The sequence below is a fragment of the Rhodnius prolixus genome, unplaced genomic scaffold (assembly GCF_049639745.1).
Source record: "Rhodnius prolixus isolate KJV_2025 unplaced genomic scaffold, Rpr scaffold_1, whole genome shotgun sequence".
Lineage (NCBI taxonomy): Eukaryota > Metazoa > Arthropoda > Insecta > Hemiptera > Reduviidae > Rhodnius > Rhodnius prolixus.
In genome coordinates this window covers 98,819-112,499 of record NW_027411581.1, presented here as the reverse complement: position 1 = coordinate 112,499, position 13,681 = coordinate 98,819, and the positions used below count along the sequence as shown (strand labels likewise).

Genomic DNA, 13,681 nt, shown 5'->3' with positions numbered 1-13,681 from the left:
CGGCCCAAAAACTGATCGGGGTTTCATTTGTATCCAGTACAATTAAGTATAATACTTAATAAATCATAATACTTTTGTAAATAAAATGTAGTCATACGCGTCTTCGAACTAAGGATCTCCCACTTACAAAGCCACGCTCTTGACAACCCGCCCCTCCCTGGCAAGATATTCTTACCGTAATCATAGGTCATGAAGTCTTGCTTACGGGGTCATTAACACGTTGTGATGGTTACTCTTATTTGATGATAAAACAAATTTATTCTGATTCTCCTACAACCATTACTTTGCACTACATTTTTAAAATCTCCAATTTTTCTTTTTTTATCTTTGCGTCAGAAATAACATTTTTTACAGTCAGAGGACCTCCAAAAACGTGTATTACTGGTGGTAAATTAATATTGAAAACCGATCACGAATAGATAAAATTGAAACTTTAGGGATATCGAAATGGGGACAACGTCATTTTTCACAATTTTTTATGTAGTTTTCATAATCATTGTCAAAACTAGTGGTCCTTATGAAAACGCGATCGGTTTTTGAGCCGTAACTCTGTCAAAAATGTAGATACATCAGGCGAGGAAAATTTGAAAACTAGACCAAAAGAACATATAGTTTAATGGATTTAATTTCCGGATTTTCGCTTTCCTAAAAAGTTATTAGCGATTGATGCGTTTTAAATGGATTGCCCTGTACATATATATACAAAATACGATTACATCATTCTACATTGATAAAATAGGGTTCAGGCTTAAGAAGTGCTGTTAAGCAGCTTGAGCATTATCAAAATGATGGTTTTTCCATTTTTGCTTATTAATTTATTTATGTAACCGTTTTCTGCTTCTCATTGGAGATCTGGATCTTGACCGTGAAATGCACCTATTTATTCTCCTGCTTTTCCCATTTTGACTACTTGAACCCTCATGTTGGGCTTTGTCTATTAATCTTATTCTCCATCCGCCCAGCACAGAGTTGTCTAATGCTTCTACAGCCCTTTTCAGATCAGGGTAGTACCGAAACTCTACAATGCCTTCATTTAATTCTTCATACACATCAGCGTAAGCAACTTCACCCGCTTGACGCATGAAATCTTTCAGTTCTTGCCACCTGTAATATTATTATTAAAATTATATTTATTATCACTGATTCTATTACTAAATCATTTATTTATGCTCGTGTCTGAGGTGACTTCAATAAATATAGCGTAACGACAAGTTGGAATAACTAGTGATCAGTAAGTAGTAGAGGTCACTAGTTATTACTACAAGTACTACAGTTATTTCTACTAATATCACCTCTACACTAGTGATCCACAGTGATGAAGTCCTGAATAGCTGCCAGCCTTACATTAACAAGTTTATTCGTGTGAAAATACAATCACAACTATATATTTATAATCACACCTCCTAGTCTGTTCGATATTCAGGTGGAAAATAATATTATCCAGTGTAATTTTGAAAGTGTTACAAAGCCCATGGGTATAGATTTTTAAAAATGTATTAGCAATTAAACAGAATTAATTTTCTGGTTTGAAATTATTACCTTTTTTGAAAAATAATAGTTTTGCCGAAATTGGTGTGAACACTCGCACTCTTTCTTTTAATACAGTTTCCAAAGTTATAGCTTGTACATAAATTTGCTTCATAATTCTATTTTCTTAATATACTTAATTGTTCAGATTATAAAACTGTCTAATGTAACAAGTAAATTGGACTTTAGAGGGCCGTCCACTCTGTATCTCCTCAGAACTGTGTGAGAACGAATTCTCATTGAAAAATTATTCAAGTAAAAGATATATATCTGCGTCCTTGAAATTGAAATTCCAAGTTTTGAAAATGTTTCAAAAAAGTGAAAAAAAAATTCGTTCTTAAAATAATAAGGGCCTCATAACACATTCAAGAGACACTTTAGAGAGAAGTCAATCGGGCCTCTCCATTAAAACTTAATCGAGTTTCCTGGAAAAATTGTAGTTCTTCGTGCTCAATATGGTTAAATCAATTAATCACTAGTTTAGCGATAAATAGTTTAACTTAGACGGAACTTACTTAACTCTGTTTGACAAATTTTTCACAATAACTTTATAACCTGCACCTCTCTTCATCGGCGTTGTTTTGCTGAATCCTAAACTGCCGCTTCTTGCTTGCTCTCCTCTAAATCCGTACGAGGGGTATCTCCGAAATTGCCTTGGGAAAGCATGTGCCACTGTCACTTTGGATCCTAGCAATTCTGAACCATCAAGAATATCGACTGCATCGGAAGCATCTTGGCTATCCCCAAATTCCACGAAACCATATCCTCTTTTTAAAAGCAATGTTTTTATGCGGCCATATCCTGTAAGAAAGCAAACTTAGCAAATTCTATAGATCAGGGTTCTACAGCTAAAAAGTTAGCAGCACTTGTACTATCCTAAAACCTTTTTCCGGTTGGGTGGTACAATTTTATTTGAATTAATATTGACTTCTTTTTCAATTTAAATTCGATTCTCAGAGAAATGTGACTGCTATAACCTAGCCCATTCGGATATTATCAACCTCTTCGAAGAGAGAGCGGATTGTGTCAGATAACCTTAAGAACCTTATGTCGCTGCGCATCTTTTAAGTATGAAATTACAGTTTACATGGGAATCAAGCTGACAAATCAAATACAGGATGTGGAGGGGTCTCCTAACACCAAAAGAATAATTGGCTTAATGCAGAAACTAACAAGGCAAGTTGGACTGAATATAATTCCAAGAAAAGCACCACCATTTTGCAGGAAAGAATCTGCTCTGAACACTTAATGGCTTTCTCTTACTAAAGTCTCTGATCCCCAAAACTTTTTTGATATACGTAAATACAATTTTGAAGAAAATTAAAAAGCATTTTTTTTTAAGTCAGAGCTACGGGAAAACCGTTCCATAATATAACACTTCCTGTGGTTTCTTATAATCTTCGAACTCGGTACTTAATTAACATTTAACCGACCTTTTACTAGTAGACACACTGTCTTGGAGGGAAGAATAGCAAGCCACTCCTTCTCCCATGAGGCCCTATAATCGAATTGTCCTGGACAAATTTATCAAAAATAGTTGCAAACCAACACTGATGCTGAAGCTACAAGGATATATTAGAACGGGTCCAAGTTAGATGTATAAAGCGTTCATTGCATTTGGCCAGAAGAACCCCAGACTTTTATATTCGACTCTGACAGGCACTACATGAGGTTTAAAATATTTAAAACACTTATAAAATGGTGGTTAAAACTTCTCTCTATGGCAGAAACCCTATAATAATGTGCCGAGATGAAATTAAAGCTATTACCTAATAGCAATGTTTTTAGCCTATTTCTAGAAAACTATTTGTTAATGGACTGTCATTTTCATAAAAAGATGATTTGCAGGCAGATCAGATTGCACTGTATTAAGAACTGTGATGTTCATTATAATGGAATTAATTTTAGTTTTAACTATGATATTCTTTGCCCACTGTAACATCTGCCTTGACAATCTCAAACATTTTAATAGTAATAAAGAATTGCGAAAAATATTTCTTAGTTTGTAATATTTATATACTTTTAAAAATTCCGAGATTGAAAAATGTATAATTTGATGCCTGGAGAAAGTCGTGTGAATTTACCATCCAGATATTTAAATGCTTTTGCTGTGCTAATTACTGACCTGCGAAAAATCGCTCTACATCGCTTTTTCTGCAAGCAGGATGAAGTCCACCAATAAAGATATGTGTTCCTGACATCAAACTACTCCCAGTAGCACTAAAATATGAATCAGATTTAAGTTTTTTCTTTTATTTTTATAAGTTATTGGCGTAAAATGGTTATTTCGTATAAAAAATTCACACTTTCACACTTGTCTTTAAAACATATGCTCAAGCAATAATTAGTCATATTAATAAAGTATGTGGTGTTAATATATATATATATCTTTAAAACCATATGTTCAAGCAATAATTAGTCACATGAATAAAGTATGTGGTACATAAATATAAATATATATCACAAATCTGTACCTAACCGAGCCGCAGATATTCAACTGTTGGCAGAAAACAGCAAATACTTCTATCCAAATAAAACTCAATCCTGTCCATTTGATGCCTTATCTCCGCTTGAATTGAAAAATCGCCACCTATGAAGGAAGTAGCCTGCTTACCTTGCTGGAAACCTTAAAAACCTTCCAAATTCGACGTAACGGTAGTGAAAATTTAAACTGTACCTGATTTAAAACAATAATAGGTTACAGGCGCTATTGACAAGAATTATCGATGCGCCAAAAATAAAATAAAAAAAATAATATAATGCTTGCAACGTATGAGTCAAATTAGTCACGCCAATTATTATTATTTATTTTTACATTTTCTACTGTAGTAATAGATATAAGGGTTGTAGAAGACATTGTAATCGTGCAGATTTTCGACTTTAATTTTTTTTTACACAACATTTGTTGTAGAATTATTCTTTTACAATAAATACTACCCTTCTATGTCTAATGAGGGACTTTTTTGAGCACTTGTGGACCAGGTATTCGACTCAAAGAACGCATTGATGAAGGGTTTAGAACTCAGTTTAATCTAAGATTTCTTTTCTGGCGTAGCTGAGAGGTAAAGAATATCAATAGCTTTAAATCCTTATTTTTTTTCACATTAGTCATAGTCATATATTTTCATATCATCAAGAAAGCGTACTGCACACGAATTAGTTAAACAGCACGTTTTAAAACTGATAAAGAAATTTGTCCTTCTCAAGTATTCAAGACTGTGCTGAGATGACAAGATGAATTTATATTCCCCTTGAGGTTAAGCGATTCAGCTATGTTATGATGGTATTGTGGTAAGATTTTGAATAACGAGTTGGATTAGGCTGAAATCATTTCTAATGTTAAATTAATTGTTCAGCCGTTATACTTTGACGCAATGTTTGACATTCCTTATATCTCCAGCTGTATTTAGCAAGTAGAAAATAGTTGTCAGGTGCTACAGATGCCGAAAAAATTCGTACCTTAAGGGTTTAGTTTTTTTTCTGCTAATAAGAAGTTTTTTATTATTTAACGGTTTTATATTTAAAATAAATAAATAATAATAAAGCTAACCATAATTTTCGTGGAAAGTAATTAGTTGTAAATGTTCTCATTCATATCGGTCGATGTTATGATTTATAAATACTGTGTGTATGAAGGAACTATTTTTGGCTTCTTAGCTATTTATTTTATTTTAAGAAATTAAATAAAACCTAAGAATAGCAAAACTGGACAGGAGTTCAGATCTTTTCCATTGAATTACATATTATTATTTTCATATTATTATTCAATTGATTTGCTTATTGAAATGTTTGAGTTTTGTAATGGGCTTCGAGTTTGTCTTTAGACATAACTTGAGATTTTTTCCCTGATGGCCAAAGCTATAATAACGACCTAGGTACACTTGGACATATCGGACCCTTTCATATTATTATTTGTGTTATGAATTTTATATTATAATTTTTAAATGTCTAGATGAAGAAAACCAGAAAAGTGGATCAGAAGAAAAGAAGGCAATTGTACCAATTCCTGTACCGATATATGTGCCCACGCCATTGGCTATGTACAGTGTACCAGTACCTACATTGATTCCAGTGCCAATACCTGTGCCGGTGCCCGTTTTTGTACCCACTTCCAGAGCTTCGGCCAAACAAATCCTTGAAGACATTAAGGTTTGTTTTATTAGCCTTACTCATCTATCATGAGAAACTCACAAATGAAAATTTTCTGAACATGAGGACAGTTATGCAAGATTTTTATTTATCGACCCCAGCACATCATTCGGTAGTTTACTGCTTCTTTCATCAGGTACAGATAGTTGATGTAAAAAAGTACAAGGGTAAGAGAAAGTGAAGTGCATATGCGTGTGAACTGCATAGCTAAAAAAAAAAAATAATAATAATGTTTCGATTAGTTTTTAGTGGGACCAGGAGTCATTAAGCGAAGAAACTCCTCCATTTACAGAACCATTTTTTTAAGTTTCCTCAAAAATGGCCCCATTTTCTTTAAGCAATGAATAAACGTAGCAAATCTGTAGATCCCAAACTTTCATTTGAAATTTTTTCCCTGGAAAATTCCATTAAGGGTTAAAAAGGTTGCGTTTTTGATGTCTTCGTCAGAACAATCAAGGAATTAAATGCTCAGAGTGCTTCTTTTTCGATCATCTCTTAAAATGAGCAAAAAGTAAGAACAGCAAAAGATGATTTTTTTCTACGTGTATTCTGATGAAGACTTGTCTTCATTTCATCCCAGCTTCTCTGTGCTTTTCAGCTGTAAATCCCTAATTCCACAGTGTTGCTTTACAATTAGTATAGAAAAATTTCTACGTTTTGCTACGTTTATTCATTGCCTTGTGATCGAAAATAATTTTTTGAGGATTGTATCTAACATATTCATAAATCAGTCTCTCTTCTGACGAAATACAATTCATAAATTTTAATGCCTCTTCAATTTCCTTGAATTATTTTTTCATTTTGCTGATAAATTCTAACATAGAACTGTTCATCTTTTTTTGGTGACGTGATTTAGCCCATCTAAAGGGAAGAATAATTATTGCTACAAGTGCATAATTGTTATTTTCTTTGGCTAGCTTTTGATCTAGGGACTAGGTAATCTTCAGCGTTTATATTCATTAACGTAGCACAATTTTTTATTTGTTAATTAACATTGAAGTTTGTATAACCTTTAACTTGGAAACATTAGTTTCTCTCTCTTACAACGTTTCTTCTTGCAGCAAAAAGAGTTTTATATAATAGATCCAACAACGGATTTCAAGTAAATAGCAATAATTACTTCATCTTCAACAGTGGACAAGAGGGGCAATAAACTAACTTTCGCAGTTTATTGCAGATCACAATAAACCACTTTGTTCTTTAGAATATATTATATCTTTTCTAAAGTACAGTTCATCTGTAGTACGCACACATCCATTTGTGACCTTCTTGTCTTTTACGTATTGTTTAGGAATATTAAATGTGTACATAACGAAAGAAGAAAGATTTCTTAGTCTGAAGCAGAATTTTCCGATTATTTTCCAATTTTTGACATTCTTTTAACTTCGTATATTAATTACATATTCAGACAACATAACTTCATCAAAACAATGTTTTCAAGAACATTAAGGCAGAGCTGGGTTAGACTTTCTTTTTTAAGTGTTATTTGAGTTTAATGTATAAATTAGAGCGTCAGTATGAGGTAAAGGTTTTAAACATCAGAATTTGAAGAAGTTATAAGTTAGAACTTTGAGAAGGATTAGAAAAAGTCGTTAAAATGTTTATCCAAGACTTTTTTAAATCCTTCATAACAGCCCTCGTGTTCAGACAAGCTGAGATTGTTCATTTTGAAAGTTTTGAGAAGCCACGAGCTTGTATTTATATTTTCTTTTCTTAATAAGAGGATTCAAGATACGTTCCCTCAGAATCCTTGTGAGGCAGAACTGTTAACTATGGCGCAAAAAGCAGCAGAAAAAACAAGTGATATACTTATCAATGGAATTTCGAATGATATTCAACGATTATCAGGTATTATCTTAAAGTACAGAATTATTTTGCATTAATTATTAAATTGTATGGATCTAGTTTGATTGATACAAAATTATTATTGGTTAGATACAAAAACCCCTCCTTCAATTCAGTTTATTTATGTAAAAATCTATTGGAAATAAAGTCAACAAAAAGTTGGTTACTTTTCTGTCAGATTATGTAGTTATATATCTCCTTAACAAAAACTTACAGTTTAAAATGTTAAGTATAAGGGTTGATTAAACGCCAAAAGATACACAAATCAGCAAGTATCCATCATTTCATTTATATTTCATTGATATTATTTAAGTAATTTTGCTGCATTAACTTTTCCTTCACATTTTTAGAATTTATTAGATGTCACAGACCCTTATGCTGGCCAGTTCATTCATAATATTTTTTTTGTTATAATTTTGATAAAATGTATATTATATCTTCTTTATTAAATAGGTACTTTATTTTAGCTTTATTCCAAATTATTCTTCTGATTTATCTTTATTTTGAGTAGTCACATATACATGCATGTTAAAGTAGAAAAAGACTAAGATTCTGCTACTGTTTAAATTTGAATCAATATTTTTGAATTTAAAACAATATTTCTGTCTTGAATTCGTCTTGCCGAAATATTCGTGAGCACAAATAACACTCAGTTAATAACAAGTAGATTATTCAACAATAATTATTCATTTCTCAATTGTAATTTAATTTAGTCTCCCTAATTTTACTTATAGTAAAATACTGGTATAATTAGCTGTCCTAAAAATATGCATATCTTATTTATTTTATATTACACATATACAACAGTGTGGGATGAATACCTAGATTGAGAATGTAATTGAAGAAAACTATATTATTTGCGATAAAACCAGATTAATTATTACCTATTATAATCGTTTGACTGCTACATAAAATAACAATTATGTACTTTAATGGAAGAATGAACTTAAACCGACGATTTTTATTTAAAAATAAATAAATAAAATAAAATAATTAATGTATGTTGGTGTGAACATTTTTTTTTAAAAGTTTTTGAATTTTTTAGCCTTATATTTTTTTTCTTTTTAACCTGTAATTAATAGTTTGATTATTATAAATAAATAGATTCTACAGTCTACAGTCTTGAACAAATATATTGTAGATGAAAATGGCCAGCATAAGGGTCTGTGACATCTAATAAATTCTAAAAATGTGAAGGAAAAGTTAATGCAGCAAAATTACTTAAATAATATCAATGTAGTATAAATGAAATGATGGATACTTGCTGATTTGTGTATCTTTTGGCGTTTAATCAACCCTTATACTTAACATTTTAAACTGTAAGTTTTTGTTAAGGAGATTTTTGTACCTTTTGGATAGATTTTTCTTTTTGTCTATTTTGCGAAGTTACATATCTGCTTTACAGATTTTTTTAAATTTGGAATTTCAGTAGTCAAACGTTTATAATAATAGATAATAAATTAATCTGGTTTATCGTAAATAATATAGTTTTCTTCAATTACACTCTCAATCTAGATCTTCTTCCCACAATGTTGTATATGTGTAATATTAAAAAAATAAGATATGCTTATTTTTAGGGCAGCTAATTATTCCAGTATTTTACTGTAAGTAAAATTAGGGGGACTAAATTAAATTACAATTGAGAAATGAATAATTATTGTTGAATAATCTACTTGTTATTAACTGAGTGTTATTTGTGCTCACGAATATTTCGGCAAGACGAATTCAAGACAGAAATATTGATTCAAATTTAAACAGTAGCAGACTCTTAGTCTTTTTCTACTTTAACATGCATGTATATGTGACTACTCAAAATAAAGATAAATCAGAAGAATAATTTGGAATAAAGCTAAAATAAAATACCTATTTAATAACGAAGATATAATATACATTTTATCAAAATTATAACAAAAAAAATATAATGAATGAACTGGCCAGCATAAGGTTCTGTGACATCTAATACATTTTAAAAAATATGAATGAAAATTAATGCAGTAAAATTACTTAAATAATATCAATGAAGTATAAATGAAATGTTGGGTCCTTGCTGATTTGTGTACCTTTTGGCGTTCAATCAACCCTTATACTTAACTTTTTAAACTGTAAGTTTTTGTTAAGGAGATTTTTGTACCTTTTGGACAGATTTTCCTTTTTGTCTATTCTGCAAAGTTACATATTTGCTTTACAGATTGGATTTTTTTAAAATTTGGAATAAGCAATTCTATCATTATAACCTGATAAGGTGTTAAGTCGGAACCGTAACTACTACTGGAGAGATCTTTTTAAGGAATGATTATAGTTGCGGTGCCCAAACCATCCTCAATAACAATTTTTTTTTGAGAAAACGTTTCGAATAAAATATGAAGGTATTTGTACTTAAGTAACAAAATTAAACTGCGATTTCAGTACTTCCTTTTAAGAGGAGTTAGAAAAATAAACTGCAATTACAGTAGTGCTCCCTAAAAGGCAAAGAGGCAAAGGTTTTGAATCGAACGACAATTCATTGGTGTAAATCGGTTCACTCATTGATTATTTTAACGATTGCAATACTTTCTCTTAGTAGGTGTAAGAGCATGATGGCACTTCACAGCCACGTAGAAGGAGCTTTAACCACTTCTTCCTGCTAAATTTTATGAAAATCGGACAAAGCGTTATAGAAATATTAGTATTAATAGTTTTAGAAAGGGCCTTACTTGGGTGGGGAAAAATCCCCTCCTCATGAGGCATAGCGTCGAGACTTATAAAGTGCAAATCTATACAAAATTTCGATTCGAATGACACTTCATTCATGAAAATCGGTTCACGTGTCGATAATTTGAAACGATTGCTATACTTCCCCTTAACAAGTTTAAGAGCTGATCGCCGCTTTAATATTACGTAGGGGAGCCCTAACCCTATCATCCTACCAAATTTTATCATAATCGGGCCAAGATTTACAAAGTAATTAGTAATAATAATTTTTGAGGGGGCCTTACATTAAGGGGGCTAACTCCTCTCCCATCTGAATACAGCGTCGAGACCCCCAAAAGGCACATCTACATAAAATTCCGAATCGAATGACATTTCATTCATGAAAATCGGTTCGCGCGTTTAGGCTGTACGTTGTTTACAAAAAAGGTAACAACAAGAACAAGACCAATTTTTGAAAATGCCGTTTTTGCTCATTTTCAACAACTTTTTTCTCGAAATCTATAACATCTGGGTTGTTGCAAAAAATTACTGTTATAAAGGAGGATTTGCCCTATATTTTAAAGAAAATTTGGGAATTTTATCTTTTATACAAAAAGAGAAAAACAAATTCAAAGTTGGGCGTTTTTCAACGTTACGCTTTTTCGTGCACTTTTTGACGATCAACCCTTATACAACTGTCCTACCGGCCAGTTTTAATTAATTATTAAATACACGATTGGTACTGGATTTGAACTTTTCTATCCTTTATCCTATATCAAATCTGTTTGTTCCAAACGAAAGACCATTACATTTTCTACAAATCTGCTTAAACCAAAGCCTCAAAACGTTTCTAATAAACAATCTCCTTAACAAAAACTTACAGTTTAAAATGTTAAGTATAAGGGTTGATTAAACGCCAAAAGGTACACAAATCAGCAAGTACCCAACATTTCATTAGTACTTCATTGATATTATTTAAGTAATTTTACTGCATTAATTTTCATTAACATTTTTTATAATTATTAGATGTCACAGACCCTTATGCTGGCCATTTTCATCTACAATATATTTGTTCAAGTAGCACACCATTTAACTTAAATTGATTGACTGTAATATCTATTTATCTATAATAATCAAACTATTGATTACAGGTGAAAAAGAAAACGTAATAAATATATATATATATATATATATATATATATATATATATATATATATATGAGGCTAAAAAATTCATAAACTTTTTTAAAAAATGGTTACACCAACATACATCAATGATTTTATTTTATTTATTTTTATTTTTAAATAAAAATCGTCGGTTTAAGTTCATTCTACGATTTAAGTAATTGTTATTTTATGTAATAGTCAAACGTTTATAATAATAGGTAATAATTAATCTGGCTTTATCGTAAATAATATAGTATTCTTCAATTAAATTTTCAATCTAGGTATTCTTCTCACGATGTTGAACATATGTAATATAAAGTAAATAAAAAATGCATACTTTTTAGGACAGCTAATTATTTCAGCATTTTGCTGTAAGTAAAATTAGGGGGACTAAATTAAATTACAATTGAGAAATGAATAATTATTGTTGAATAATCTACTTGTTATTAACTGTGTGTTATTTGTGCTCACGAATATTTCGGTAAGACGAATCCAACACTGAAATATTGTTTTAGATCCTCCGTGATTCAAATTTAAACAGTGCCGACTCCAACTTTGTCTTTTACTACTTTAACAAGCACGAATATGTGTCAGAATAAAGGGCATATTAAAGAGAAATCAGAAGAATAATTTGGAATAGAGTAAAAATGAAGTACCTATTTAATAACGAAGATATAATATAAATTTTATAACAATTATAACAAAAAAATATTATGAATGAAGTGGCCAGCATAAGGTTCTGTGACATCTAATAATTCTAAAAAATGTTAATGAAAATTAATGCAGTAAAATTACTTAAATAATATCAATGAAGTACTAATGAAATGTTGGGTACTTGCTGATTTGTGTACCTTTTGGCGTTTAATCAACCCTTATACTTAACATTTTAAACTGTAAGTTTTTGTTAAAGAGATTTTTGTACCTTTTGGATAGATTTTCCTTTTTGTCTATTTTGTAAAGTTACATATCTGCTTTACAGATTTTTTTAAAATTTGGAATAAGCAATACTATCATTATAACCTGATAAGGTGTTAAGTCGGAACCGTAACTACCACTGAAGAGATCTTTTTAAAGAATGATTATAGTTGCGGTCCCCAAACCATCCTCAATAACAATTTTTTTTGAAAAAGCGTTTTGAATAAAATAGGAAGGTATTTGTACGTAAATAGCAAAATTAAACTGCGATTTCAGTACTTCCTTTTAAGAGGAGTAAGAAAAATAAACTGTGAATACAAACAAAGATTTTGAATCGAACGACAATTCATTGATGTAAATCGGTTCACTCATTGATAATTTTAACGATTGCAGTACTTCCTCTTGGTAGGAGTAAGAGCATGATGGCACTTCACAGCCACGTAGAGGAGCTTTAACCACTTCTTCTTGCTAAATTTTATCAAAATCGGACTAAGCGTTATAGAAATATTGGTAATAATAGTTTTACAAAGGGCCTTAATTGAGTGGGGCAAACTCCCCACCTTATGAGGCACAGCGTCGAGACTTTTAAAGTGCAAATCTGTACAAAATTTCGATTCGAAGGACACTTCATTCTTGAAAATCGGTTCATGTTTCGATAATTTGAAACGATTGCTATACTTCCCCTTAAAAAGTGTAAGAGCAGATCGTCGCTTTAATGTTACGTAGGGGAGCCCTAACCCTGTCATCCTACCAACTATCGAAATCGGGCTAAGATTTACAGAGTAATTAATGATAATAATTTTGGAGGGGGTCTTACATAAAGGGGGCTAACTCCTCTCCCATTCGATGTACAGCGTCGAGACCCCCAAAAGGCACATCTGCATAAAATTCCGACTCGAATGCCACCTCATTCATGAAAATCGGTTCACGCGTTTAGGCGCTACGTTCTTTACAAAAAAGGTAACAACAACAACAATTTTTGAAAAAGCCGTTTTTGCTCATTTTCGGCAACTTTTTTCTCGAAATCTATTATATCTATGTTGTTGCAAAAAAATTACAGTTGTAAAGGAGGGTTTGCCCTTTATTTTAAAGAAAATTTGGGAATTTTATCTTTTGTAGAAAAAGAGAAAAAAATTGTCAAAGTTGGGTGTTTTTCAACGTTACGCTTTTTCGTGCACTTTTTGACGATCAACCCTTATACAACTGTCCTACCGGACAGTTTTAATAAAATTTTTTACTTTTATGTCTAAAAAATTCGTTCTCTGTAAAAATTTCTGTTAAAATTTTCAACTGTATTTTTACAATGATTAATGAATCAGAGTCTCCTAATTACAGAAAAAGTTGTGCATTTATTGAGCTTCAAGACCTTTTTTGGTTTTAATAAAACCTTACCCCGTACAGAGGGGTG

At 31.2% G+C, this 13,681-nt stretch overlaps 2 protein-coding genes across 5 annotated transcripts in view; one reads left to right on the top strand and one right to left on the bottom strand.

Annotated features, from left to right (window-relative positions):
* Positions 1-13,681, top strand: part of woc (zinc finger protein without children) — a 72,000-nt gene that overhangs the window by 38,024 nt on the left and 20,295 nt on the right. For all 4 annotated transcript variants that reach the window (XM_074123102.1, XM_074123110.1, XM_074123099.1 and 1 more), the window contains 2 exons: positions 5,480-5,676; positions 7,398-7,524. In XM_074123102.1, the coding sequence (XP_073979203.1) occupies positions 5,480-5,676; positions 7,398-7,524 (324 nt within the window). The remainder of the gene's footprint in view (positions 1-5,479; positions 5,677-7,397; positions 7,525-13,681) is intronic.
* LOC141451658 (serine/arginine-rich splicing factor 5-like) lies at positions 778-3,869 on the bottom strand. Its single transcript, XM_074123132.1, has 3 exons — positions 3,653-3,869; positions 2,043-2,328; positions 778-1,104 (listed from the first exon to the last, which is right to left on the bottom strand). The coding sequence occupies exons 1-3, from the start codon at positions 3,726-3,728 to the stop codon at positions 816-818; spliced, it is 651 nt and encodes a 216-aa protein (XP_073979233.1). The 5' UTR covers positions 3,729-3,869; the 3' UTR covers positions 778-815.